Source organism: Coptis chinensis, chromosome 8 (assembly GCF_015680905.1).
Source record: "Coptis chinensis isolate HL-2020 chromosome 8, ASM1568090v1, whole genome shotgun sequence".
Lineage (NCBI taxonomy): Eukaryota > Viridiplantae > Streptophyta > Magnoliopsida > Ranunculales > Ranunculaceae > Coptis > Coptis chinensis.
In genome coordinates, this window is record NC_141463.1 from 93245477 (window position 1) to 93272102 (window position 26626).

At 39.4% G+C, this 26626-nt stretch overlaps 1 protein-coding gene across 13 annotated transcripts in view; it reads right to left on the reverse strand.

Annotated features, from left to right (window-relative positions):
• Positions 1-25830, reverse strand: part of LOC147484502 (actin-related protein 2/3 complex subunit 2A-like) — a 33867-nt gene extending 8037 nt beyond the window's left edge. For 8 of the 13 annotated variants that reach the window (XR_015203540.1, XR_015203542.1, XR_015203541.1 and 5 more), the window contains exons 1-4: positions 5503-5641; positions 5144-5319; positions 1276-5026; positions 193-620 (exon numbers count right to left, since the gene is read on the reverse strand). Coding sequence is in view for 5 of the 13 variants with exons in the window: in XM_086575495.1 (XP_086431621.1) it covers positions 504-620; positions 1256-3973 (2835 nt within the window). In the remaining 8 variants the exon portion in view is untranslated. Of the gene's footprint in view, positions 1-33; positions 621-1255; positions 5027-5143; positions 5320-5502; positions 5642-23909; positions 23988-24393; positions 24564-25307; positions 25516-25605 lie in introns of those variants that run through there. The other 5 variants (XM_086575498.1, XM_086575496.1, XM_086575499.1 and 2 more) reach the window with 5 other exon arrangements.
• Between the last annotated feature and the right edge of the window lie 796 nt (positions 25831-26626).

Genomic DNA, 26626 nt, shown 5'->3' on the forward strand with positions numbered 1-26626 from the left:
TATGTAGACCTGTACTAGTTGGTAGCAAACACATGTATGAAGAATCTACCTTCAATTTCCTTTTTGCTCTAGTTATATATAGATGTTTCTATACATCTCAGATTAACATAAACGAAGGAAAATTATAGTGCAAAACAATGAGCTCTCTCTATCTTTTTCATATTCATTTATTTGTAAAAGATGTGATTTTACCTTTCAATTAAACCTTCGTTGGATTCAGTTACATTCTCTGTGAACCCTAGTACCAAGAAATGTGTCTCTAATAGCGTGCAATTTGTTACTGACATCTCTAATATCCATCCTCTCTGACGGTGATTCAACAGAACATGCAACCCCAATTTTGACCATTGCAGTCATGCACTTTAGCAGTTTTGTTCTTCTATGATTGCCGATTCCCAAATTATTAGCATCTCCTAAAGCGTCATCTCCTTCAGATAGAAGTATTGGATCTACGATCTTTATAAGTTGATCTTGTAAACTATTGCTAGCATAGTTATGGAGGCTTAAACCGTCTTTAAACATCTCATCGGTTGGTCTCCTTCCTGTGGACATTTCCAACACAAGAATTCCAAAACTGTACACATCTCCTTGTGTGGATGCATCAGCTCCCATACCATATTCTGCAATATATACATCAATCACTAGTTTCCATAAAACCATTTAAATCTAACAAAAATATATATATTAAGTGCCATTAGCCAGTAAAAAGAAAATGAAAAAAATTATAGATATAATAGTAATATCGTAATGCTTTACATACGTCCATTAATATACTACAGATCGAGAGATTGAAAAGCTAGCTCCTCACAATCGTCAGTTAAGATATTGATAGAAGTAAACAAACTAGCTTAATTACCACAACCACAGTTCTTTAGTCCTCGATCTTTTGAATTTTAACTCCACTAACATAAATTGAAAAGAAATTATATCAAATTAATTAATCGTTTTATTATCTCTAACAGCTTTTTATTCGCACTAACATTCCTTTATCCTCTTTTAAGATATCTAAATTAATATAAATTAATAAGTATGCTATAAGCTCCGGAGATGAAAACATCCAACTATCCAAAGCCTTCCTTAAGCTCGTGTACCTAGGTGTTAATGGTGTCGAACTTAACACGGGGAATAAAAAAGATGCAAAAGAATTTGAGTTTCACTAAAATGTAGCTGCACGGAAAGATTAAAACTAATGCAGTATGCCAGATATTGATTTTCATGCATTTATGAATTGTAAAAAGAACTGAAATCAACATACGTCGATCTTTGAATTCCTACCTGGAGCGGCATAGCCAATAGATCCCTTTACCCCTGTTGAGGTACTTTGATTATCATGCAAGTTCTCTATTGGTCCCGAAAGAAGCTTTGCTAAGCCAAAATCACCAACATGGGCTACCATATCATTATCAAGAAGCACATTGCTTGGCTTTAGATCACGATGAATAACCAAAACGTGGCACTCGTGATGAAGATAGCAAAGAGCAGAAGCAACATCAATCGCGACATTTAGTCTTTGAAGTAGGTTCAAATTCGATTCTTCGTCTTGTTTACTGATCTCTTGATGCAGCCACTTCTCTAAACTTCCATTTGGCATGAACTCAAAGACTAGTGCTTTGAATTCAATTCCTTCATAATCCACACTAGAGCAAGAAGTTAGAATCTTCACAAGATTTCGATGGCGGATATTGCGCAATGATTCACACTCAGCCACAAAGCTCTTTAAAGCTCCTCTCAATTGAAGTTTGAACACCTTAACAGCAACAACGGTTTCATATTGGTTGAGCATTCCCTTATACACACTACCAAAACCACCTGAACCAACAAAATTAGCTGGAGAAAATCCACCAGTCGCTTGAGAAAGATCTCCATAAGAGACCTTGAGATGCTGATCACTAAATGATGGCAAAGAAGCCGTTTTAAGTTTACTTTTTCTTCTCAAGTAAAATATTAGAGACCCTGATGCCAAAAGAATGAACACGGCCACACTGATCCAAATTGCTATCCTGGAAGGATCGGACCTTCCATGTTTTTTTACACCTTGCTTTACAGATTTGTTAAATCGGCATGGCAGCAATTGCAATTCAGGTATACCCCCACAGAGATCAGAATTCCCAGTTACTGAAAAATTGCTTGCACTTTTAAAGATCCCGCTCACTAGTACCTCACCCTCAAATTTATTGAAGGATAGATTCAACAGATGGAGATACGGAAAGTCCTCCAAATATTTTGGAATTTCACCTGACAAATTGTTGCTTGATAGATCTAGCTCTTGGACATTCTTTAAAAAACTCAAAGATTGAGGAACTCTCCCTTCAAACAAATTTTCGCCCAAGTACAACTTTTCCAGACTCAAACACTCACCAAGAGTACTAGGCAATAAACCAGATAACTTATTTCCAAACACATCCATTGTGCCGAGATTTTTAAGTTTTCCTACTTCTAAAGGTAGGGGACCAGTGAAGGAGTTCAGAGGGATGAAAAGTTGGAACAGAGAGGAAAGATTAAAGAACTCTTTAGGTAGGGTACCATTTAGGTTGTTTTGTTCCAGACTCAGTTTTTGCAATTGGCTAAGAGCACCAAGACTTGAAGGAATGTTTCCTTCCAATCTGTTGTTTCCTAACCACAACAGATTCAATTTAGTATTGTTTGCTAGAGAAGATGGGATCGGTCCAGACAATTTGTTTTCGGACAGAGCTAACCCCTGTAAACTATGAAGTTTTCCAACAGAAGATGGAATACTGCCGGAAAAGTTATTAGACTGGAGACCTAATACAAACAAACTGACCAAGTTCCCAATTCCTTCTGGGATAATTCCAGATATTTGATTTTCTCCTAGAAACAACTTCTCCATTTGATTGGAGAGATTGGTAATTGAGTTTGGGAAAACACCTCCAAAATTGTTTCCATCCAAGCCCAATTTCTTTAGATTACTGGAGTTGGTCAAATAAGTGGTAAAACTCAAATCATGAGATTCTCCTGTTCCTAGATGATTGTATCCAAGATTTATCACTTCGATAGTTTGAGGAAATTGAAAATCTTTAGGAACTGGTCCTTCGAAATTGTTTTTGAAAATATCAAATTCTTGAAGTTTAGAAGCATTAGTTAATGAAACTGGGAGTAGTCCAGAAAGTTTATTACCACCCCCATTAAATTCAACGAGATTAGGAAGAGTGATGCCCATGTCTGGTGGAAGACTACCACTAAATTGGTTAACGGCAATTCCTAATTTATTCAGGGATGAGATGTTGAAAATTGCTAAAGGGACCTCACCACTTTCACCAGACAGTCTATTATCTCCAACATAGAACACTGTTAAGCTTGGCAGTCTACCAAAGCTGGCTGGAATACTTCCAACCAATTTATTTGCAACTGCAGAGAAGACTTGAAGTGACGAAAGATTACCTAAAGAAAGGGGTAGCACTCCTGTTAGATTGTTTGTTTGAATACTCAAGATTTCAAGTTTTGACAATGAGCCAAGTTTTGCCGGAATATTCCCTGATAATATATTCGAACTTAAATCAATGTACCTGAGTTTAGTACATTGGGTTAGATTGACTGGAATTTCTCCTTCGAAAGTGTTATCCCACATATTGAGTACTTGAAGACGAAACAACCGACCAGTTTCTTGTGGGATCTCACCGTGGAGTTTATTCTGCTCTAGACTGATGAACCTTAGGAAAGTGAGGTTTCCAATATGAGGCGATAACGATCCAACCAAACTCTGGCTGGAAAGATCCAAACTTATGACTCTTTGATGACGCTTGCCGCATTTAATGCCTTGCCACTGACAGAAATGGAAAGATTGGTTCCACGAGCTTAAGCCGCCTTGAATTCCATCTCTAATAGCGATTAGAGAGTGAAGATCAGTCTCATTTCCAGAAGTGACCATAGAAGGTTTTGTTTGTGACATCAACTGGTTAAAGAGTAGGAAGATGATGTAAAAGTTCAGTAATATAAATGCCTGGTTTGAAATCATTTTTGCGAATTGTATAAACTAACAAGTATGTGGTGGAGTAATATAGAGGAGCATAGCGCCTCTTCTTTTACCCCACAATCGCTGTTTTTTTGTTTTTTTTCGCTCTTCTTTTTCTTCCCTACTTTACAACTGTAATCCATTCATTGAATGTGTGCATAACATACTTTTTTGGCTGCTTTGGTTGGCTTGTAAAATAATTTGGTTTCAGTCTTCAAATTTGTTGGCTTATGAGTCAATCTCTCCATTAATCTTGCCTCTTCTTTTACTCCACAATCGTTTTGTTTTTTTGTTTCTTCTTTGTTTTGATATTTAAACAAAACATTTTTTTGGCTCACAGAAATGCCAACTTAACATGTTAGTGGCACCCCACACCTACAGGCTACAGCTACAGCTACAGCTACAACATGAGAAATTGAGAATCTAAACTTGGATAAAAAGTTTTATCTACTAAAGAGTCACAGAGTAATGCCTATAATTAACATGAACATAGAGTGTTTGTTGGCCAGACTGTAAAGAAGAAATATCCATCTGTACATACCACTGAACTTGAGGGCCAAAACTTCAAAAATAGATGAGAAAACAAGTGGTTTTCAACTTAATACAAGAAAAAGGACTTAAAATGACAACAAAGAAAGCCTAAACAGCAAGTTGGTGTTGATGGGAGGTTTCATCTTCACTGAAGCAACAATGAAGCTTTAGAGATTTTCCTAAGCTTAGAGAAGAGTCTGATAAACTTAGAGGAATTGTTTCAACCAACATCTCCCTATGGAGATAGGAACAGTAAGTGTGAAATGTGTTGGGGGTCACATTTAAGTGAAAGCTGAGGCCAAATAAGAAGTCCACTTCAAGGAAGTTCATCTCTGTTAATTTGTTATAGAAAACCTGAAGCCACAGCAATACAATTTGGCAATCAGACGAGCAGTGTTCCTGGCATCATCAAGGCCACAGTGTGCACGTCCCTCCCATGCTAACCCAGCCAGCTGAACTGCCTCTTTGAGATTGCAGCGGACTCCACCAAATACCTCATTGAATGGAACTCTCAAGTTGATCCATCTGATCCAGAGTTCAAAAGAGAACCAAGTCAGAAGCTTTTATGATCGTCGTGAAAAAGCATTCTCCAAAATTAGATAATTCAAATATAGATGGGATTAAAGAATTCACTAGAATTACCTGTTGAAGTAGGGAGGCTTCCGGATCCTCTTAAAACGACACTCTGATTCTAACATCACACGACAATCCCAGTTAGACCATGTAACAACAGCAAAATTTGTGTGCTTAATTCCCTTGTCTTCCAACCACTTATCATGCATCACTAAAGCTTCACTAAGAAGAACGCCTCTTTCTACCTGGCACCACACCCAGTCGTTACAGGATTATTATTAACATTACATACTGATGCATCAATAGTATGGTTCAATTATCAGAATGAGCACGATAAGAACTACTGTATGGAATGGGTATTAATAGATCACTCAGACTCATTGTAATCAGAGAAGACAGAATAGCTGATTAGGGGGACAAAATATTACCTAAAGAAGGTGGTAGCACTCCTGTCAGATTGGTTCTTCCAATACTCAAGACTTCAAGCTTTGACAATGAGCCAAGCTCTGCCGGAATATTCCCTGACAATTTGTTCCAACTTATATTAAGGACCCTGAGTTCAGTACATTGGGTTAGATTGACTGGAATTTCTCCTTCGAAAGTGTTATCGAACAGAGTGAGTTCTTGAAGACGAGACAAGCGACCGGTTTCTTGTGGGATCTCACCGTAGAGTTGATTGTGCTGTAGGCGGATGCGCCTTAGGAAAGTGAGGTTTCCAATATGAGGCGATAACGATCCAGCCAAACTCTGGCTGGAAAGATTCAAACTTATGACTCTTTGATGACGCTTGCCGCATGTAATGCCTTGTCACTGACAGAAATGGAAAGATTGGTTCCACGAGCTTAAGCCGCCTTCAATTCCATCTCTAATAGCGATTAGAGAGTGAAGATCAGTCTCATTTCCTGAGGTGGCCATACAAGGCTTTGTTTGGGACATCAATTGGTTAAAAAGTAGGAAGATGATGTAAAAGTTAAGTAATGTAAATGCCTGCTTTGAAATCATCTTTGCGAATTGTATAAACTAATAAGGTAGGTGGCGTAGTAATATATAGGAGTATTGCGAATTGAAGTGTACTTGGTTGATTTACAAATGTGAATCCTCCGTTTTGGTCTTCAATGGTTTTCTTGCCTGTCAAGATCTCCATTAATATTGCCGTGTAGAATGATTTGGTAATCAGGTTCTTTTCCAATCTAATTAATGTCGAGTATAATTTCTTGTTCAGTTATTCCAGTTTCTTGTTAACCCGTGTACTACTTTCTCACTTATCTAAATGAAGGCATATCGACACTTCGACTGACTTACAGATGTTTTGATTTATAATTAGTCTGAGGAAAAACATGCATGTGTTGATGTAACTAGAGTCTTGCTGTTAATAGAGATGGGGAATGGTTATTTTGGGGTAGAAGAAGTAGCTAATATAGTAGCAACAGGGAAGATGGAGAAACACGAGGAAACGTGTAGGGCTAACCAATATTTATTTTTATTCTGTTTAGTTTCGACACTTTCGGATTCTTGGCACAACAGTTTGTTAAACTCTTCAAGAGACTTCAGAAAGTTATAAACAATAACGTAATGACTAGGGCTGTCAATGGGTTTTAATAACCCGATAACCGACCCGAACCAAACTGATAAAAAATGGTTTGGGTTTTGGTAATTTTGTTTGCCCTCTACCGAACCAAACCGATAAGATATTGGTTTGGTTTCGGGTTTGCCCTCCACTGAACCGATATAAACCCGAACTGATAAGATGACATTTTATTAATATTTATGATTAATTTTGTATATATTTATCAATTGTGTGGCTAAAATTAATTTATTTAATTTAGAATTTAATTGATTTTATAGGTTTTGGTTCGGGTCGGTTCGATTTCAGTTTGCAATATATCTTATTGGTTTGGTTTGGTTTCGAATAAAATATAATATTATCAGTTCGGTCCGGTTTCGGATTCCCAATTTTCTTATCGGTTTGGATTTGGATTTTTCATAACCCGACCCAAACCGATCCATTGACAATTTTAGTAATGACAGCTGGTTCTAACGAGTTTGTTTTTAGAATGATAGGATTTGCTATTCATAAAAGACTTTTGGGTTTGCTTGTTGCACGATTATGGGTGACTTCGGATCGGATCTGATTGGATTAACGTCCTTCGAAATTTTTCCGAATTTTTTTTCTGAACCTAATATGCTAACTAAATCCGATCCAATTTTTTTTCTGATTCAAAATATATTTTCAATTTCGAAACTTTCGGAAATTTCGGAATAACTCGGAAATTTCAGAATACTTGGTAAATTTTTAAAGATCCCTTTACTTTCAATTATTTTTGGAATATCATACGCCAATGTTCATTGTAGGGAGAGAAAACCATGTCCACAACACCAATGTACCAACAACAATACGCACTTGTTTACTGAGAAAACCCATTTTCATTCAAACAAGTGATTTAAGAAAAAATGAGAAAAAGAACTTGCAGCCACCAACAGCAAGCATTGCATTCTGTTGAGGTCTCGATATTTGTAATGTTTCAATCTTTTTGTGTGTGTGGAAATTGAAGCGTGAAGTGTCTGCATGAATAATGGATCCCGGTCTTGGACTCTAAGTAGCTTTACATAACATTATATCTATTGGAATTTGGCTTTTGGATTGGTTTGGAAGTCATTGTATGACTCAATGACATTTTTTTTCATATCATTGTTGTTATGGCAGACGATGTAATGACAATGGAGTGGTCTAATTTAAGTGGGGAAGTAGCTGTTAGGTTATGTTTTTGTTTTGTTTTTGGAAGTAAAAAACTAGAAAATGAATGAAGGGTCGAGATCTAATCAAGTGGATAGTGAAAGAAGTATATATTTCGGAATAAATTGGCAATAATATCAGAAATTTTGGATTGGCTATATATCGGAACTTTTGGATCGGATCGGTTTTTAGAGTTATATCCGAATCCGATCCAATTTTTTTTTTTGAATTTTCGGAAATCGGAAAATTGGCCCATGAAAACTACAACAAATTTCGGGTCGATTTCGGAAAAATCGGAAATTCGGCAAAAAGAGACACCCCTATGTACGATTGTCCTGATTATTTGTAAAACTCATTATCAATAAAATTTCCCCTTGATAAATAAAAAAAATAAAAATAAAAATCTCAAAGGCTTTCAGTTGAGTTTAAGAGTCAAGAATGACACTGTTTTTTGTCCTACAGTTGTGGAATTGAATGTCTTGGATTCTATTACTTATTAAGGTCTTGCCGTGTAGGAAACTTTTCTAACTCATCCCTGTCAAGTGTGATCATGAACTCAAGGATTTTATTGATACTAAAGTTATTTATAACCTTAAACAGTGCGATTAACCTTAAACACGAAACCTACTGGCGTGAGAAATCCAGGTTTTTAAAGCTCTCTTTGGGTGATAATAACACAAATTTTTTTCATAATGTAGCCAATGGTAGGAGAAATCAAAATAAAATCCTTTTGTTAAAAAATGAAAACGATATTTGGTTGAATAACAGGCAAGACATTGGTGTTCATATTGTTGACTATTATAAAAAGCTTTTTGCCTCCTCTACTCCATCCATCCCTGACCATATTCCCTATATAGAAAATATGATTACAGATCAAGATAATGACTTGCTAACGCAATCTATCTCATTATCTGAGATACATGCTGCTCTCTTAGCTATGGACCCAGGTAAGGCTCCTGGCCTGATGGATTTACTCCATTATTCTATCAAGATAACTGGGATTTGCTTAAAAATGATTTACTACATGTTATACATGATTTTTTCACTAATATTAATTTTTTACAATCTTTTAACCACACAAATATTACTCTCATCCCTAAGATACCTCATCCTAATAAAGTCACTTCCTATCGACCTATTAGTCTATGTAATATTGTTTATAAAATCATCTCTAAAATTCTAGTTAACAGGCTTAAGCCCTTTCTAGGAAAGCTAATTTCTCCTATGCAGTCTGCTTTTGTTAAGCAGAGGCAGATTTCAGATAATACTATCATCCTGCACGAGATTCTTCACAAGCTAAAAAAGAAAAAAGGTATTCATGGTTGTATGGCCCTAAAATTAGATATGCATAAAGCGTTTGATCAACTTGAGTGGGCTTTCATTTTGAAAATGCTGGAGCAATATGAGTTTTGTTGAAAATGGATTAGTTGGATTACAACTTGTTTAACATCTACTTCCTTCTCCATCAACCTTAATGGTTCCTCTTTTGGTAAATTTACTGCGTCTAGAGGTCTTAGACAAGGGGATCCTTTATCCCCTTTCATCTTCATTTTATGTTATGAGTTTTTATCTAGGAAGATTTCCTCTCTGTTAACTTCGAAGCATATTCATGGTATTCATATTTCTCGATCAGCAGTACCTGTTACTCACCTTATGTTCGCTGATGATTGTTTTATTTTCATGCGTGCTAATATTGCAGAAGCACATCAATTTTTAACTAGTTTAACCCAATATTGTGCTATGTCTGGTCAATCTGTCAATTTTAGTAAATCTTCCTTGATTTTTAGTCATAACTTGCATCATAAGCATAAAAAAATTATCTCTAAGATTTTCAAAATACCTTTAGCTAATACTAGTAATTCTTATTTAGGTATAGACTTTAACCCGGTGAAACCTAATCATATTAGTACCTCTCGCATTATGAAAAATGTGCTCTCTCGTATCAACAACTGGAATAACAAGTTTTTGTCTATGGCGGGGCATAGTACTCATTAAAAGTGTAGTATCTGCTCTCCCTATTTATTCTATGCAAACCACTTTGTTTCCTAAGGCTTTTTGCCATTCTTTAGACATGATAAATGCTAATTTCTGGTGGGGGCATAAAGAACATGGTAGTCATAAGCTACATCTGTTAAATTGGGCTGCCTGTTGTCGTAAGAAAAGCTTGGGTGGTGTCGGATTCAAGCATTCCTGGTTTCAAAATAAAGCTCTTATAGCTAAGTTATGTTGGAAGCTCTTGACAGAGCCTGAGTTGTTCTGGGCCAGGCTTATTAAGAGTAGTTCTGCTTCTAAGTGGTGGAAGAACATTATTAAGGTAAGAAATGATATCTCTCACCTTCATTGTTGGAGAATAACTGATGGTAATAATATTAGCATTTGGGATGATAACTGGATCCCTTCTCTTCATTTTAAGAAGCCTTTTGGACCTCAACCCAACCCTCCGACCTCTGTTAGATATGTTTTACGAGGTGATTGATAATGTTTCTCATTCTTGGAATACTAGTTTGTTAGATAACGATTTTCACTAAAGCTATTGTGGATGAGATTTTACAAACTAAGTTATTTCCTTTGGATTTAGAAACGTAAAATTTTTGGCCGTTAGAAAAAAATGGGGTATTCAATTGTCAAATCTATTTACATTGGTTTTGAGTCAATCTCGAAATTGTAGTCTTACCGTGTCTATGGTATCTCATTAAATCTATGTGGAGTCATGTTTGGAACACTAAAACTCCTCATCGTATTAAGCTCTTCATGTGGAAGCCGATTAATGGTATTTTGCCTACTAGGAAGTTGTTATTTGAAAAGCATGTATGTTCTGTTTCCATCCGCCCCTCGTTGTCGGTCGGTGTGTGAGAGTTTAGAGCATGCTATTTTTTAGCTGCCCTAGTCTTGATAAGATTTGGTTCGCTTCCCCCCTTGCCATGCGTTTCCAAATTTGGCCTCCAAACTTTTCTGTCTCTGATGTGGTTAGAAAAGTTATCTTCAATGGTAACTCAAAAGATAGCATTATTCATAATTTATCTATTCTAGCATCTATCGCATACATGATTTGGTTAGATAGAAATTATATGGTTTTTGATCCTCATTATAAGGCCATTTCTCATACTCAGATGCTTGAGCAAGCACGTAGGAGTATTATTCCAAATACTCCTCCTATAGTTTTGAAGTATTTGATTCCAGAAGGGCATGTTTCTGAGCTTTTTATGCTTGCTTGTGATGGCAGTTTTGACCCCATCTCTTTGCAAGCTGGTGTGGGCTATACAATGAATAGATGGAATTTTGATATTTGCTATGCAGGAAGCAAGCTGTCGCAGCCAGGATCAGTCGAAGAGGCAGAGCCGCAACCAAAACCGGATTGGAACAAGCCCGTCGACTAAGTGTTAGCAAAGTGGTCGCCCTGCGTTCGATAATAAGAGCATCGTCCCAAGAGCTGAATGGAGTATCGCCAGATGTTTCTTGGTCTTCTGTTGGAATTTTGCAAGAGATACATCATCTCAAAACTAGTTTCAGTTTACGTAAAAATTGTCTTTTGTCCTAGAGAGCTGATCAAACATGCCCATCTTATGGCAGCATCAGCGTCGTCTAATCTGTCGATAGTATGTAACAGCCAAGTTCCTACGGCAGTGAAACTTGGGTTCTATGCAGGGCCGGCTCAAGCCTAGATGTGGCTTTAGGCGACCAATCCAAGCGAGGCCTTTTTTATTTTAAAATTTTATTGAAAAATTGAAAGTAGTGTGCGTGAGAGAGATGTTGAGAAGGAGAGACGTTGGTTAATATGTATTTAATATGTTTTTAATTAGTTAAGTTGATAAAGAGTGGAAAAAGCGCCATAGAAAGCGGAGATTTTTGCATATATTGTAGAATTTTATATTTTCTTTGATTCTTTCTAATTAAGATATCTAACTAAATGAGGACACTCCCACAAAAATTAAGACAACTACACACTAGCAACCATTAGATTCATCCTACAACTCCGAGACGCAAATTGTGTAGTGGTCTATTGGATTAAACTTTCTTCAAACCAATTCACTTATGAGATTTAGTGCGTGGGGAGAAAACAAATAGACTCCTACTATCCTTTTTTGTTTATTTTTTTTTTTATAAAAGATGATAATATCAAATTTATGTAAAGAGAAATAAGGAAATTTGGAGGCCTTAGGCGGCGAACTTTTTGCTCTTGGTTAATGGAATGGAAAGTTTGTGCAAAAAAAAAAACAAAAAAAAAAAACTGGTGAGGTGATATCCAATGAACCAGTGTTACTCAACAGTCAACACACTCGAGATTCTCATGTTACTTATTATTAAGGTCTTGACGCATTGCTTCTAGGCTAGGTAAATCAAATTCTGCAGATTTTGAACATTTTGCGTAACAATTTTACAGGTACCATAACAATTTTACATTTTGCTTCTGTCCTCTCGTTTATTTACATTGAGCGGGTCAATACCATTGGAAGTTGGTAACTTGAAAATTCCTCAGACCTTTAGATGTTTCTATGAACAAACTGTCTGCCACTCTTCCACCCCCACCCCCCCAAAATAAATAAATCTCAAGACTTTCAATTGACTTTAAGTGTCAACAATGGCAACTTTTTTTGGCTTACAGTTGTGGAATTGTGGAGGAAATCATCACAATCAACGTTCTCTTTACTTTGAATGTCTTGGATTCTCATGCATGGTTTACTTATCAATGTAGACAAGGTGTTCGATTAAATTCCGAGGTGAAACTGTTTCTTTTGGGTTATTGTGTGTAACTTGAAAGATGGCTTCCAAGATGTCAAACGCAAGGTTTGAAGTAGAGAAGTTTAATGGGAAGAATAACTTTGGGATTTGGCAAGTCCAAGTAAAGGACATCCTCATCCAACAAGGTTTGCACAAGGCTTTGAAGGGGATTAAATCTAAGGCGGCAAGTATGAGTAATGATGATTGGGAAGAGTTCGATCTTCAGGCTTGTTCATCAATCCGGTTATGTCTTGCTAATGAGGTCATGTATAGTGTGATGGGAGAAAATACCGCTGCCGGTATTTGGCTCAAACTAGAGTCTATGTATATGACCAAGAGCATGACGAACAAGATGTACCTTAAGAAGCGTCTTTATCGGTACATGATGGTCGATGGTTCAACGATGCAAGAGCACGTGAGTGAGTTCCGTCGACGTCTAGCGGATTATTTGAATGTTGGTATGAAGATGGATGATGAGGATCAAGCGGCATGTTTAATATTCTCCTTGCCGAAAGCTATGAGCATCTAATGACTACATTCATGAACGAGAAGTCGCCGATCTTGACGAAGTTCGAGTGCTCTTCTTTCTTATGAGTTAATGAAGAAGACACGCGAGAATAGCATTGATGCAAGTCGGGCTAGTGGCAAGAGGAAATTAAATGCGAACGAGAATTATTCAAGTAATGATAATTCTAGGTCCAAGTCAAAGAAGCCTTTAAAACATGTACATTGCTACAATTGCAATGAAAAAGGACATTACATGAAGTAATTGTCCTCACCCGAAGAAAGAGAACAAGAGAGATGGTCAGAAGAAAGGTAAGGTAAAATTTGAGGCAAATTATGCTTCAGGCTCTGAAGAGGATGAGTTCAGTCTTTGTGTGTCCACACAAGACTATATGACCGAGAGGTGGATTCTTGATTCCGGATGTTCCTATCATATGTGCCCGAATAGAAAGTGGTTTACTTCTTATGAGAGCATTGATGGTGGTTCGTTTTAATGGGTAATGACGTTGCTTGTAAGACGGTAGGAATTGGAACTATACGGGTCAAGATGTATGATGGTGTAGTGAGGACTCTAACCGATGTGAGACATGTTCCTGAGCTAAAGAAAAGTCTTATTTCTCTTGGTACCTTGGATTCCAAAGGCCACAAGTTTGTGGGAAGGTGGAGTCCTAAATATTGTTAATGGCTCTTTAGTTGTTATGAAGGGTCAAAAATATGGAACCTTGTATACTCTGATTGGTAGTACGGTGATAGGCGATGTAGCAGTGGGTGCATGTAGTAATGATTCTGAGTGCACTAAGATGTGGCATATCGCGTTTAGGGCATATGAGTGAAAAGGGTTTGTCCGAAGTTGTGCAAGCGGGGTTCTTGAAGAACTTGAAGAAGCCAAGTATGGGGTTCTGTGAGCATTGCGTCTATGGAAAGCGGTCAGAGAGTCAAGTTCAAGTCAAGCAAGCACACGACAACAAAAGCATCCTTGATTATGTGCATACGGATGTTTGGGGACCCTCGGGGTGGCTTCCAAGGGAGGTAACCGCTATTATGTCTCATTCATTGATGATCATACTCGCTATGTGTGGGTGTATATGATGAAATCGAAAATGAAGTGTTTGAGACATTTAAGAAGTGGAAGGCAAGGGTTGAGAATCGCACGATAGGAAGGTAAAGACATTACGGTCCGACAATGGTACCGAGTATACCTATGGACCTTTCCAAGAGTTCCGCAGGCGCTAACGAGGAATTGCCGCATTAACCGGATGGGCGATCGAGGCACGCCGCCAGAATGGAATGGAATGGAGAGGATGAATAGAACTTTGCTTGAAAAAGCAAGATGTTTATTGTCTAATGTCGGTCTAGAGGCAAAGACTATTGGGCGATGCGGTGTCCATGGCGTGTTACCCGTATAATAGGTCACCGCATTACCGCCTATAGATTGCGGGACACCTTATGAGGTGTGGTCGGTAACCCAACCCGATTATAGTATCTTGAAGTGTTTGGATCGACTTTACTACCATGTGAGGGACGACAAGCTAGATCCTAGAGCTAAGAAGGCCATATTCTTAGGCTTCGCCAAATGGGTAAAGGGATACGATTGTGGTGTCTAGAAGCCCACAAGTTCCCCGGTCGCCAGAGATGTTACTTTTGATGAGACTTCCGTGGTTATCTTCGATGGCGGAAGTAGTCAAGCGAAATGGTGAGTCTATAGAAGTTCAAGCTACCGAGCTTGAGTTATGCGATCGCGCCAGATGACCGGTTAGATCATGATGAGGTACCAAATCATGGAACCACACAAAGAACGGGGAAGAAGAGCAAAGAGCATCCGCGAACTTGTAGTGGTGACCCAGGCCACGAGACAAGTTAAAGAAGTGCACAAGTATGGGCACGAAGCCGGGTGAAACACTATGGTCGGTGGATTTAGTGGCATATGCACCTTTGAATATCGAAGATGATGAGCGGATAGCTTCAAGGAAGCCGTTAGAGATGCTCATTACGTGAGATTGGTTGGTAGCTATGCAAGCGAGATGGAATCTCTTGATAAAAATCACACATGGGACCTAGTTTTATTGCCAAAGCGGCAAAAGGACTATCGGCGATAAATGGGTGTTCGAAAGAAAGAGGTCCTTCCCCGAGTCCGGCAAAGATCGGGTACAAGGCAAGAGTGGTAGCAAAGGGTTTTTCACGAAAGGAAGGAGTTGACTACAATGAGGTATTTTCCCGGTGGTCAAACATACGTCCATTAGGTGTGTTATTAAGTTTAGTTGCTCACTTCAACCGGGAGTTAGAGCAACTTGATGTGAAAACCGCTTTCTTGCATGGGGACTTGGAAGAAGAGATCTATATGAGACAAACCCTCGGGTTTGTCGTTCTTCGAAAAGAAGATTATGTATGCAAATTGAATCGGTCAACCGCGGGTTAAAAGCAATCGCCCGTGCAATGGTACAAGCTTTGACACATTCATGATGCAACATGAGTACACCCGGCAAGTATGACTGCGGTTCTACTTTAGAAGGCTTCGTAAATGACTTCATCTATCTCCCCGCTTTATGTGGATGACATGCTTATTGCTTCCAAAAGCATGGTGGAGATAGACAAGTTGAAATCTCAACTTAGCTCGAGTTTGAGATGAAAGACTTAGGTGGAGCCAAGAAAATACTTGGGCATGGAGATTGACAGAGATAGGAAGAAGCGGCGGATAGTTGTATCTCGAAGAAATAATATTTGAAGTAATTTCGTTTTGGTATGGAGAATGCAAAGTCGGTTTCTACTCCTTTAGTTTGGGCATTTTAGGCTTTTCAGCCTAAGCTCTCTCCTAGTTCGGGGAGGAACAAAAGCATATGGCTAATGTTCCTTATGCAAGTGCCGTGGGTAGTTTGATGTATGCTATGGTGTGCACTGCCTTGGACATTTCCGCGCGCTACGGTTAGTGTTGTGAGCGGTATATGGCAAATCTGGGAAGCGGCATTGGGAGGCGAAAATGGGTACTAAGGTACTTGAAGGGTACTTTGGATGTGGGATTAGCTTATGGTGGAGGCACTTGTTATGTCGATGGGTTTGTGGATTCTGATTATGCGGTGATCTAGATAGGCGGCGATCGACTCACCGGTTATGTGTTTATGATGCATGGTGCACCTCGTTAGTTGGAGGTCTATGCTACAGCTACTGATTGCTCTATCTACTAATCCGAGGCAGAGTATATGGCGATGGCGAGGCGCTGAAAAGAGGCACTATGGCTTCGAGGTCTTCTAGATGATTTGGGTATTGAAAGCGAACAATGTTGTTTGTGTATTGTGATAGTCGAGTGCTATTCATTTGGCGAAGAACCAAGTTCATCATGGTCGGACCAAGCATATTGATGTCCCATATCACTTTATACCTGGATGTCGTTGAGGATGGTGATGTAGCACTTGAGAAAGTAGACACCCATGACAACCCCGGCCGATATCTTGTGAAAGTTGTCACCGGAGTTAAGTTCCAACACCGTTTGGACTTGCTCCAAATCCTACATGTTTGAAAGAGCCCCGTATGGGGCATAGCCCTTCAGGCGGTTGATCAGCGAAGTCTTCCTTCTTTGGAGGTGTTCCTACTGGATGTGATCTTGCTGGATGTGTTCGGCTTGGTTTTATGTGTTAAAACCTCACCGAGGTGGAGAATGTAGAGAAAATTCTTTCTTCTCGGGTCGAGCTGCCCAGGCCAGAGAGTGAAAGCGACTTCGCTCACTACTCCAGTTGATTTAAGCGCCCCACAAAGAAGCGCGCCAGCCAGCGCTTCTTTTTATGGCCTCGCTTTACGCGAAAAGCCTTCAAAAGATTCTCTCAATGCCTCAATGCCCTCGAATTGAAAGGCTCAATAACCCAAACACCATTAAGAGTGGTCCAACAAATCTCGATTCCACTATTTTTTTATTATTTTAACTTCTTATTTTTATAATTATTTCTTTGGTGCAATATCAAAAGTATGTTTTAGATCTGAAATGGGAACCTATGTACCACACCTAAGATCACTTCGTCTTCCCCTCTTTTTACGATGGTGTCCCTTGGCGTGCTTCCCCGGACTTCTTGCCTTCCTTTAGAGCCCTAGACATGCACTTAAGTCTAGACCCCTAAGGGTTCCACCATCAATGGTGTGGAACATGTCAAAACAATTCTATTTGATTTTTTCCACAAATATCCGAAATTCCTATTTTTTCGCTCAAGAATTTTGAATTATCGATCTTGACTTCTCAATCTTTCACGGCATATAGTAGTGTAACTAATGCAATTCAACTAATACAAACTTATCAAAGGAAAATACTCCTTGTGGACAAGCCATGTAAAACAGAAATTAAGAACTTGAAGAGCAAATGAACAAGCGAGATACATTGACTAAGAAGTGATTAAAGAAGAGAAACTTCACCTTGACATGATAACTAACGTATGCATGAAATGTTAATAAACTCCAAACTGCTCGTCCAATTTTCTGCCTTCCACATGACGGGGATATCACCGCAATGCACAAGGATGAAAATGACACCATGAGATCAAGCACCAACTGTGTGTGTGATAGATAGAAGAGGGTGTCAAGCTTCGCTAATTACCAAAAGTGAAGAATCCTGCATTTGCGGATAGTGCTTGAGAAGGAGCCCCTTCCAACTCGGAGGTGGAGAAGGAGATCAAAAACATGGAGGAGCATTGTTGAGACTAGCATTGCGCCTTGCTTCGACAAACTCCCCGAGTTATTACTTACCACCTGAGAAATTCGATATAAACTAAGGTTTACTAGAGTATGTTACAAGGATGTAATAGTATTATCAAGTGAAACTACCACTTTTAGTTGCTCTAGATATATTAACAACGAACCTAATATCACTTGGGGATGTTTTTTTTTTTTTTTTTTTTTTGATAAGTAGACTTTATTGAGAGAAAAGTGCAAAAAGCACAAGATACAAGATTATTACATATAAGAAAAAAGTGAGTGAGAACTTCACCGTTCTGAGATAGAAAATGAAAAAGAAAGAACACCAACTATCCTCATGCAAAATGATCACCGATAACACTTTGTCAATCTCCAAATATCACAAGACTCCATTCTAAGATCGATCCTTAAACCTCAGTAGTTCCTTCTTTGTTGAGTAGTAGACAACCAATGCCATAACAACCCTTTGATCTCTAACACGATTACTTTCAGAATTGATGATGCTTTACTCCCGAAAATACGGTTATTTCTCGCCTTCCACATCACCCACATGGTTGCATCTGATGAAGAGACGCCATATCTTGTTCCCAAAGCTCCCCTCGATCTTCTCTTTGGCCATAAGGTTAAGAATTCTTGTCTTGAATCAACTTGTGCTAGTAGTGGAAAGGCTATGACCATTGGTCAGCGGTTGTGTGCCCATGCCTCAAGAGCAAAAGAGCAATGCAAGAAAAGATGACAGATGATCTCATTAAACATATTGCACATAGAGCAAAGTCGATACACATTTGTACCCCCCATGTGTGAGTACATCAAGAGTGAGAATGCTTCCCAAGATAACTTCCCAAAAGAAAACTCTCACCTTCAAATAAATAGGAATCACCATACCAATTTATGGGGAAACGAGGGAATAGGTTGGTAATCCTCGATTTCTGCCTTCAAATTTATAACATCATAAAAGAGCTCACCGAGAATATTCCGCTCTTAGTCGACCTCCACCAAAGACCTATCATCCCCGCTCAAGAATTACCATTGCATCCAAAATTGCGGTCAAGTTTGCATATTCTTTGCAACTCCCAATCATTACAACATCTCCTAAGAAACAAGTTCCAAGCCACTTGATTGTTGTCGTGTGTGCATACTCATGAACAAAGCCCCTTTTGTTAGTTGATACTTGATAGATTAAAGGGAATCGCTCTCCGCCTGAGCTCACCGACCAACTATCCAACCAAAAGGAGCACTTGTTACCCCTACCAACTCTCGAACTTAATTCCACACTTAAAGATTGGTAAAATATTAAGAATGTCTTTCCACATCCACAACCGTAACATTGGTTTGTGTTATTCGCCACCACCTAGATTCGAATACCCATACTTTGCGGTAATAACTTCACGCCACAAGGACCCCTCTTCGGTTAAATACCTCCATAGCCACCGACCTTGAAGGGGCCTGATTCATTGTCACCAACTTTCGTATCCCCAACCCACCCTCCTCCTTAGATACACAAACCTTATTCCAGCCCGACAAGATGACACTTCCTATGATTGTCGGTGAGAACCCCATATGAAGTCCCTAATAAGCCGCTCAATAGCATTAGCAACACCTTTAGGGATGGTGAATAAAGACATAAAATAGATGGGTAGACTTGATAAGACGATTACTAGCTAGAATTAGTCTTGCCTTTAGAGAGTAATCTACTTCTCCATCCACCTAGTCGTCTTTGTACATTCTCAATCACCGGATTCCACACTATTTTATTCCTATAGCTACCCCCGCTGGCGGTCCCAAGTACCGACCACGGTAAATTATCGATGGCACACCCCATAACTTCGCTAATGCATTCATGTTGTCAACCTTACCCACTTCAAAAATAGATGTCTTGGACATATTTGTTTTAGACCGGATTACGGCCGAAAATGAGAAGTATAGCTTTGATTACAAGCATCTCGTGATACTTGAAGCTTCCAAAAGAACAAAGCATTGTCCGCAAACTGAAGAACGGCTATTTCTGGACCGCTAGGAGCTGCTTTGAAACCTTTGATATACCTCAGATCTGCTGCTTTCATAACCATTACCACATTGAACAAGAACGGAGAGACCGGGTCACCTTGGCGCAAACCCCTTTGACTTCTAAAAAATCCTGCCGGTGAACCGTCCACTAAATCCGAGAAAGAAGCTGAAGTGATACACCTCTTAATCCAATTCCTGTATTTCTCCCTGAACCCCATCCTTTTCAGTAAGTAGTCTAGAAATGACCAGTTTACATGGTCATAGGCTTTTGAGATATCGACCTTGCATAAAATGCCATTTTTCTTATTCTTCAACCGAGTATCAATGCATTCATTTGCAATTAATGGCCCATCCAATATTTGTCTACCGCCAACAAAAGCACTCTGCTGAACTGAAATAACAGAAGGGAGGACAACCCGAATCCTGGTAGCGAGAACCTTAGAGATAACCTTATAAATACCACCAACCAAACTTATTGGTCTATACTCCTTTAGTGTCTGAGCTCCGAACTTCTTCGGTATTAGTGTGATAAAAGTTGAGTTGTTCCTTCTATCCAAAGTGGCTTCATCTTGGAATTCTTTTACAATGGCCATGATATCTGTTTTTAAGGAAATGCCAACATTTCTTGAACACGCACATCTGAAAACCATCAGGCCCTGGTGCTCTGTCAACCCCAAGATCTGTAATAGCTGTCACCACTTCTTCTTCAGTAATTTTAGCCTCCAACCCATTTGCTTGGTCCTCCGAAAGCACATTAAACTCAAGGTCATCCAGGTCCGGTCTAACCAAAGGATCTTCTGAATAGAGAGACTCGTAATAATCAGCTACATGCTCTCTAATACGTTCTTTGTCGCTGGCCTCTGTGTCGTCTATGATTAAGCTGTTGAGGTTGTTAACTTTGTTCATTGCATTTGCTGTTTTATGGAAGAATCTTGTATTGTTTTCACCCTCTTTAAAGTATTTCATTCTCGATTTCTGTCGCCATGAAATCTCTTCCTTTCTCATGAAGACTTGGAGTTCGCATCTAAGATTAGTTCTATGAACCTCCTCGTCAAAGGTTAGAGAAGATATCTCCTCTTGTCGATCCAGTGCATCGATCTCCTCATACTTATTCTTTATAAGTTCATCCACTCTCCCGAAACATTCCTTGTTCCATACCCTTAACTTATTCTTCAATTCTTTAATCTTACACCACCAGACAAAGCTTGGGGGACCATCAAAGGACAACGATAGCCACCATTCCTCCATGAGGGTAGTAAGAGCTTGATCTTCAAACCACATCAGCTCAAATCTGAAAGAAATAGGACCTCTTTGAGATTGAGTGCTATCTAGAACAATCACCCTATGATCTGATATAAACTTTGGGTCGCACAACCTCCTTAGCATGTGGAAAGTGATCGTCCCAAATAATAGATCACGAGAAACCGATCAATCGGTCGGCTTCTTCTATTAGACCATGTGTAAAGTGCCCCATTCAACGGGAAATCAATAAGACAATTTCTTGTAACAAAATCATCAAATATTTGCATAGACCTTGTGATTCGACATCCTCCCGCCCTTTCATGATTGAAACGAACTAGGTTAAAGTCCCCACCCAAACACCACGGCAACGTCGACCATGCCCTCACATCTTCTAGTTCTTCCATGAAATGCTTCCTACTAGTGTTACTATTAGGTCCGTACACACTTGTCAACAGCCAAGAGAATCCATTAATCTTCATTGTACATTCAACTGAAAGAGAAAATGCCCCATGAAGTTCATCTGTCACATCCATTATGTCCGAGTTCCACACAATCAAAATACCCCCTGATAATCCAATAGTAGGGAGGTGGGTATTTCTTCCCCCATCTTTGTTTCTTGTAACAGGAGAATTGCCGGTTTATTCTCCGTCATAATAATCCGCACATTGTTACATGTTTCCTCATTTCCAAGACCCCTAACATTCCATGAAACCAATTTAATCGACATGATCAACTTCCATCTCCCTCAGTTGGACCCCATTGTTCTCCCTCGAAACCATACCTGAATGGTTAGACTCCAAAAAATTCTCCTTAGCCAGCTCACCGAAAAGTTTCTCTAGTCCCGAGTGCCCCATTCGAGAAGAAATACCCAAGTTTCTGGCAATTGGGATTACCATGAACTTTATCCAATCACCAAGGTCTTTTGTGTTCTTGCAACTGTACAACCTCCCGGCCAACTCCCCAACATCTAATGGGATGGGATGTAGTATTGTCCCTGTTACACTGATTTAACTCTTCTTGATCCGTATGAGTAGCCCTTAAAATTGGAACTTGGCAATTCACCAACTGCGATGTTCCTCCTTCTTCAAGCTAATCGGAATAATAGGTATGCGATTGTGGAGGTGGTAAATCCCTACCGTGATCTTCTAGTAGCACAACAAATGGGATCACTAATTGGCGAGAAGGCCGGTGATTGTCAAATATCACTGGTGGGCCTGGATCTCAAACCCTCTAAGTGTCATGTTTTCCCTTTCTTTGACTTATGACTCTTCTTCTTGGGCTGCGAAGCCCTTCCTCCTTAAAACCCCTTAGCCCATGGGAAAGGAAACCACTCCGCATTGCCCCTACTAAATTGATTATGGGCCCTTCCCTTGAGCCATGTGGGCCTTATTACTGCAATTGAGTTAGTGCCTAGTAGTAGTTCCTCCGGCATAACCTCACTTGTTTGTGGGTCAACATCGACATCGGGTATTGATCTAGCACTCCCACCCTCGGAACTCGGCCCTGTGATGTGCATCCATGTGCGCAACATCTGTTATAACCATCGGGTCTCGCTCAACGTCGCCATCGGACCACAGAGTTGGATTACAATTTTCATTTGTCATAAGTTCAAAATTTGAACTTTGATGATTTCCCACTCGCTACGGAGAAACTAGACTACCAACTTGAGTTTTAGTAAGTCTACGTGGTGAGTACTCATCGTGCCTTGATTGGAGGTCCACTTGGTTCTTGGGGTATAGTTGACTCACGAAAATCGAGGCAGTAAAATATCCACTGTCCCTCCCCATTTCTTGATCTTTTGCCACGTCATCCTCCTCCAACCGCTCATCCCCCCCCGTGCGGTTGTTGTTGTTCCCACGGAATATTGCACCTCTCCGCCACCTTCACCAAGTTCCACCACCACCCATATAGGGAAGATATAACCCCTCTCTTCCAAATTAAGGATCGTGGGACACAACCCATATCATTTACTTTCAATTTGACTCTCATAGAAGAACTACAACAGTCAAAGGGATTCTTCGTCTATCACCACCTCATCCCACAGTCCTTGGCGAGCTTTGCTATAGTGCGTGTCCTCAGGTGTAGGGGCACACCAATAAAGTTAATGGTCACCTCTTTAGCTAACAGTGAGTCATTCGAGATAGCTCCCACCTCAGGGTTCCATCGGCTAAAAGAGATTTTGCCATCCCAGAATTCCAAAGGTGGCATCTTTGCTAGTCTCTCAGCTTCACGTTCAGTGTTAAAGAATGCAATTGCTTCTCCCCCTTCCATCATCCTAAAATTTGTAGGCCTACACACCGCCATGAGGTACTGTTTTGTTGGGTTGTTCAAGAGAGCATTGACAGAGAAAACTTCCTAGCCATCTTGCTGCATTTAAAGACGTCGAACATTGAAAGACTCCTTTGCATACTCGCTCCGTCAAACTAACCTCATCTCCACCAGACGAGCTCCTCCACCACTCTAGTTCAAAAGATTTCCCTTCAATTACAGCAAAGCTCCTTCTACCGCTTCTAGATCTGGACATCTCTACATTTGAATTTGACTCGTCATATACCGTAGATTTGTTATACAAGGATTTCCATACTGGCCTAAATTGCACCTTCTCCAACCCAGTTTCTACTCAAACATAGCATTTCGCCATTTACGGCAAAGTTTAAGTAGGAGGATTTTCTTTCAATGTAACTAGGAAATGAACCTTGAAATATAATAGTAAGAAATTGGCAACCTAGCTAGAAGCTAACAGTGTCATGTACAAAGAAACCAAAGTCACTTCAACACTAAAATAAGTACTTTTGAACTGTGTGCATATCAAAGAAGCTCTGTCATGGCATTAACAAATCAGCAACCGAGAAACTAACTGTGTCATAAATCTTATGCAAGGAAATAAGGAGAACCCATATGGCATTACATTTATGGGAATCTGAGTATTTGGTATTAATGAAATTGGTAATTATTTACCTGCAGGAAAGAAGCTGCCAGAACCGTATCTACGGAGTCCTTGAATCTCATGGGAAACACTACGGTGACTTTATCGTCCTGCCATATTATAGAAAAATGTACTCAATCCAACAATCATGAAATTACACATACACAATAGTTTATCCTTTTTTTTCCTCATTCTTCTTTTAGCTTTTTCTTACTAAATTCAAGTAAAACAATAACAAAAAAGAAAAACGAAACATCCAAGAACCATCAGAATCTATTAAACTATCAGGAAGTACTAGCTCGCTTCTCTCAAGCATATAGATATCGGGTACATGACAAATGGGCATCCATGGGGGGAAAATGTTGTCCACATTGATCTGAATGAACTCAAGCATGAACAAAATGTTTGCCACACATGAATGGTCACGAGTAGTGATTTAATGCCAAGCAAGAGCAAACAAGCTTTATTTAGTAAAAGAGAAAGAAACTTATTTTCATAAGATGAAATAAATCTTACTTCGGGAACAAGGAAGAAAGACTCCTTTGGACGGTGCACAAGAGCAACAAGCTGGTCTATATCTGGAGCGACTGTCCTTGAAGCAAGATGCTTTAATACCACGCGTAACGGAGCTCCTAAGACCACTTCTCTTAGAGATGCAACTTTTATTAGTAGATCGTACTGTTCGTCTACACAAACAAACAAAAGCTCATTATACTGCCACATAAAAGGCCCGAACAATAAAAGGTATAGTCATTTGAGAAATTGTTATAAAGTAAAGACGAAAAAAACTGACGTTTTAGAAAAAAGTGTCGTGGGCAAAATGTGGTTATGTGGATTATATGTTCAAAAAGAATAGAATGTACATACAGGTACCTAACTGCTTAGGATTATTAGTTATTACCTTTCAAGCGCACAAATGCTGCCATCAAACACACCCACACACACCAGTGAGGCAGTGACTCTGTGTGCATGTGTAGCCATAGACAGAATAGAGATACTATTTTCATTTTTGCTTTGACCATTTTTCTCATTTGGAAGATACTGACTAATGCTTTAGAGCATCTTTAGGAGTGATACTTTTCTAGCATTAAACACCAAATTTCCAACAATTTGGTGTTTTTTCATTTTCAGGAGAGTCACATGTTGATGAAAACACAAAACCAAACACCAAATAGGCAAAATTTGGTTCCAACTTTGGTGCTGTATCAAATCTCTCACGCGGTTTAGGAATAACTGCGCGGTCTATTATACAGGATGGACATAGAAGAACCGGAAATAAATATAAAAAATATTAGGATTACAGTTTTATGAGAATCACCTACTGTCTTTATCTTTTTAAGTAAGAATGGTCAAACTAATACATTACGCGCTACAATCTTCATTGTTAAAGCTGAGCAATATCATAATGGCCCATGAAAAAAAGAATGTACCTTCATCTAGGGGAAGTTTTGCGAAGTTGAGTTTCATGGTGAGATTATATCCATCTTTTGGAGGATCAAGAATTTGCGCAATTAAACCGTATGTGGCTTTCACAGCTTCTATGGCTCCAAAAGGAAGGCCGCAAAAGAAGACAGTTTCTGGAGGTGGAGTTGGCAATGACATTGATAGTTGCATGAAATGGGGATACCTTGTAGCCACCTGCAGAGGGGAGGGCGGGGGTAGTTAAGCAAAACAACATATATAAAACAAATAAAAAACTAGATAATCACCTGTACATGATAAACGAACATCGTCAAACTCAACAGAATGACAATCCAATTCAACACCTTTATCTATACTGCAAAAAAAAACAAATATTGCCAATATCAGAATGACATCATGCTCTTACTAATTCCATCACTGAGCTGAAAAAAGGGAGTTACTTCTGAACACGGTTTAATAAGACTTGTAAAAGAAATCTGGAAGGGGATTGAAGTAGTATCATTTCTACAAATCCCTTTTTTTTCTCTCTCTTTGATCTGCTGGTATACACTTCCAAGTTTAGATAGACTCGGTGATGATAGAATCAAATGCACCGCTCTATGGGTTCAACGGAGATCGCACTGATGCCATTGGTAACGTCATCCTACTAGTCTCCATTGGAGAAAAAAAGGACATAGTCAAAACTTCAACACGCTTCAGTGTGATCGATGTCAAGTTGTCCTACACTGCCATATTAGGGGCGTAGATGGATTCACCGTGATCCAAGCAATTCCATCAACATTGCACCAAGTCCCGCGGTTCCCGAACCCCGAGGCATCATGGAGCTCAAAAGCAACCACCTAGAAGCTCACCGATGCAATCAAGTCAGCACAACAACCACGCCCAAGCCTCAGGTCGTCGAAGACAAAGACGTTCCAAAGAAGCAAGATCCTCAAGCGTCCAGCCCTCCAACAACAGCAACATACAAGCTTAAAGGGAAACAAGCACAAATAGAACCAGGAGAAAAAGTCAACTTGGGCACAGATGATGACCCAAAGTTGGTTTATGTAGGGGCTGATTTAGACCCCCAAGCTCAAGGAGCAACTTGTCAAATTTTTACCTCTCAATAAAGATGTTTTTGCTTAGTCGTATATTGATATGCCAGGAATCGACCCTCAGGTCACTTCTCACAAATTGAATGTCAATCCAAGTGTAAAGCCTATCAAACAACGACCTAGGAAGCTTGCACTCAAATTTCAAAAAACCATCAACGAAGAGATAGAAAAGCTAAAAAATGTTAGATTCACAGAGAAGTCGAATACCGGCACCGCTAGCTAACATCGTGAGT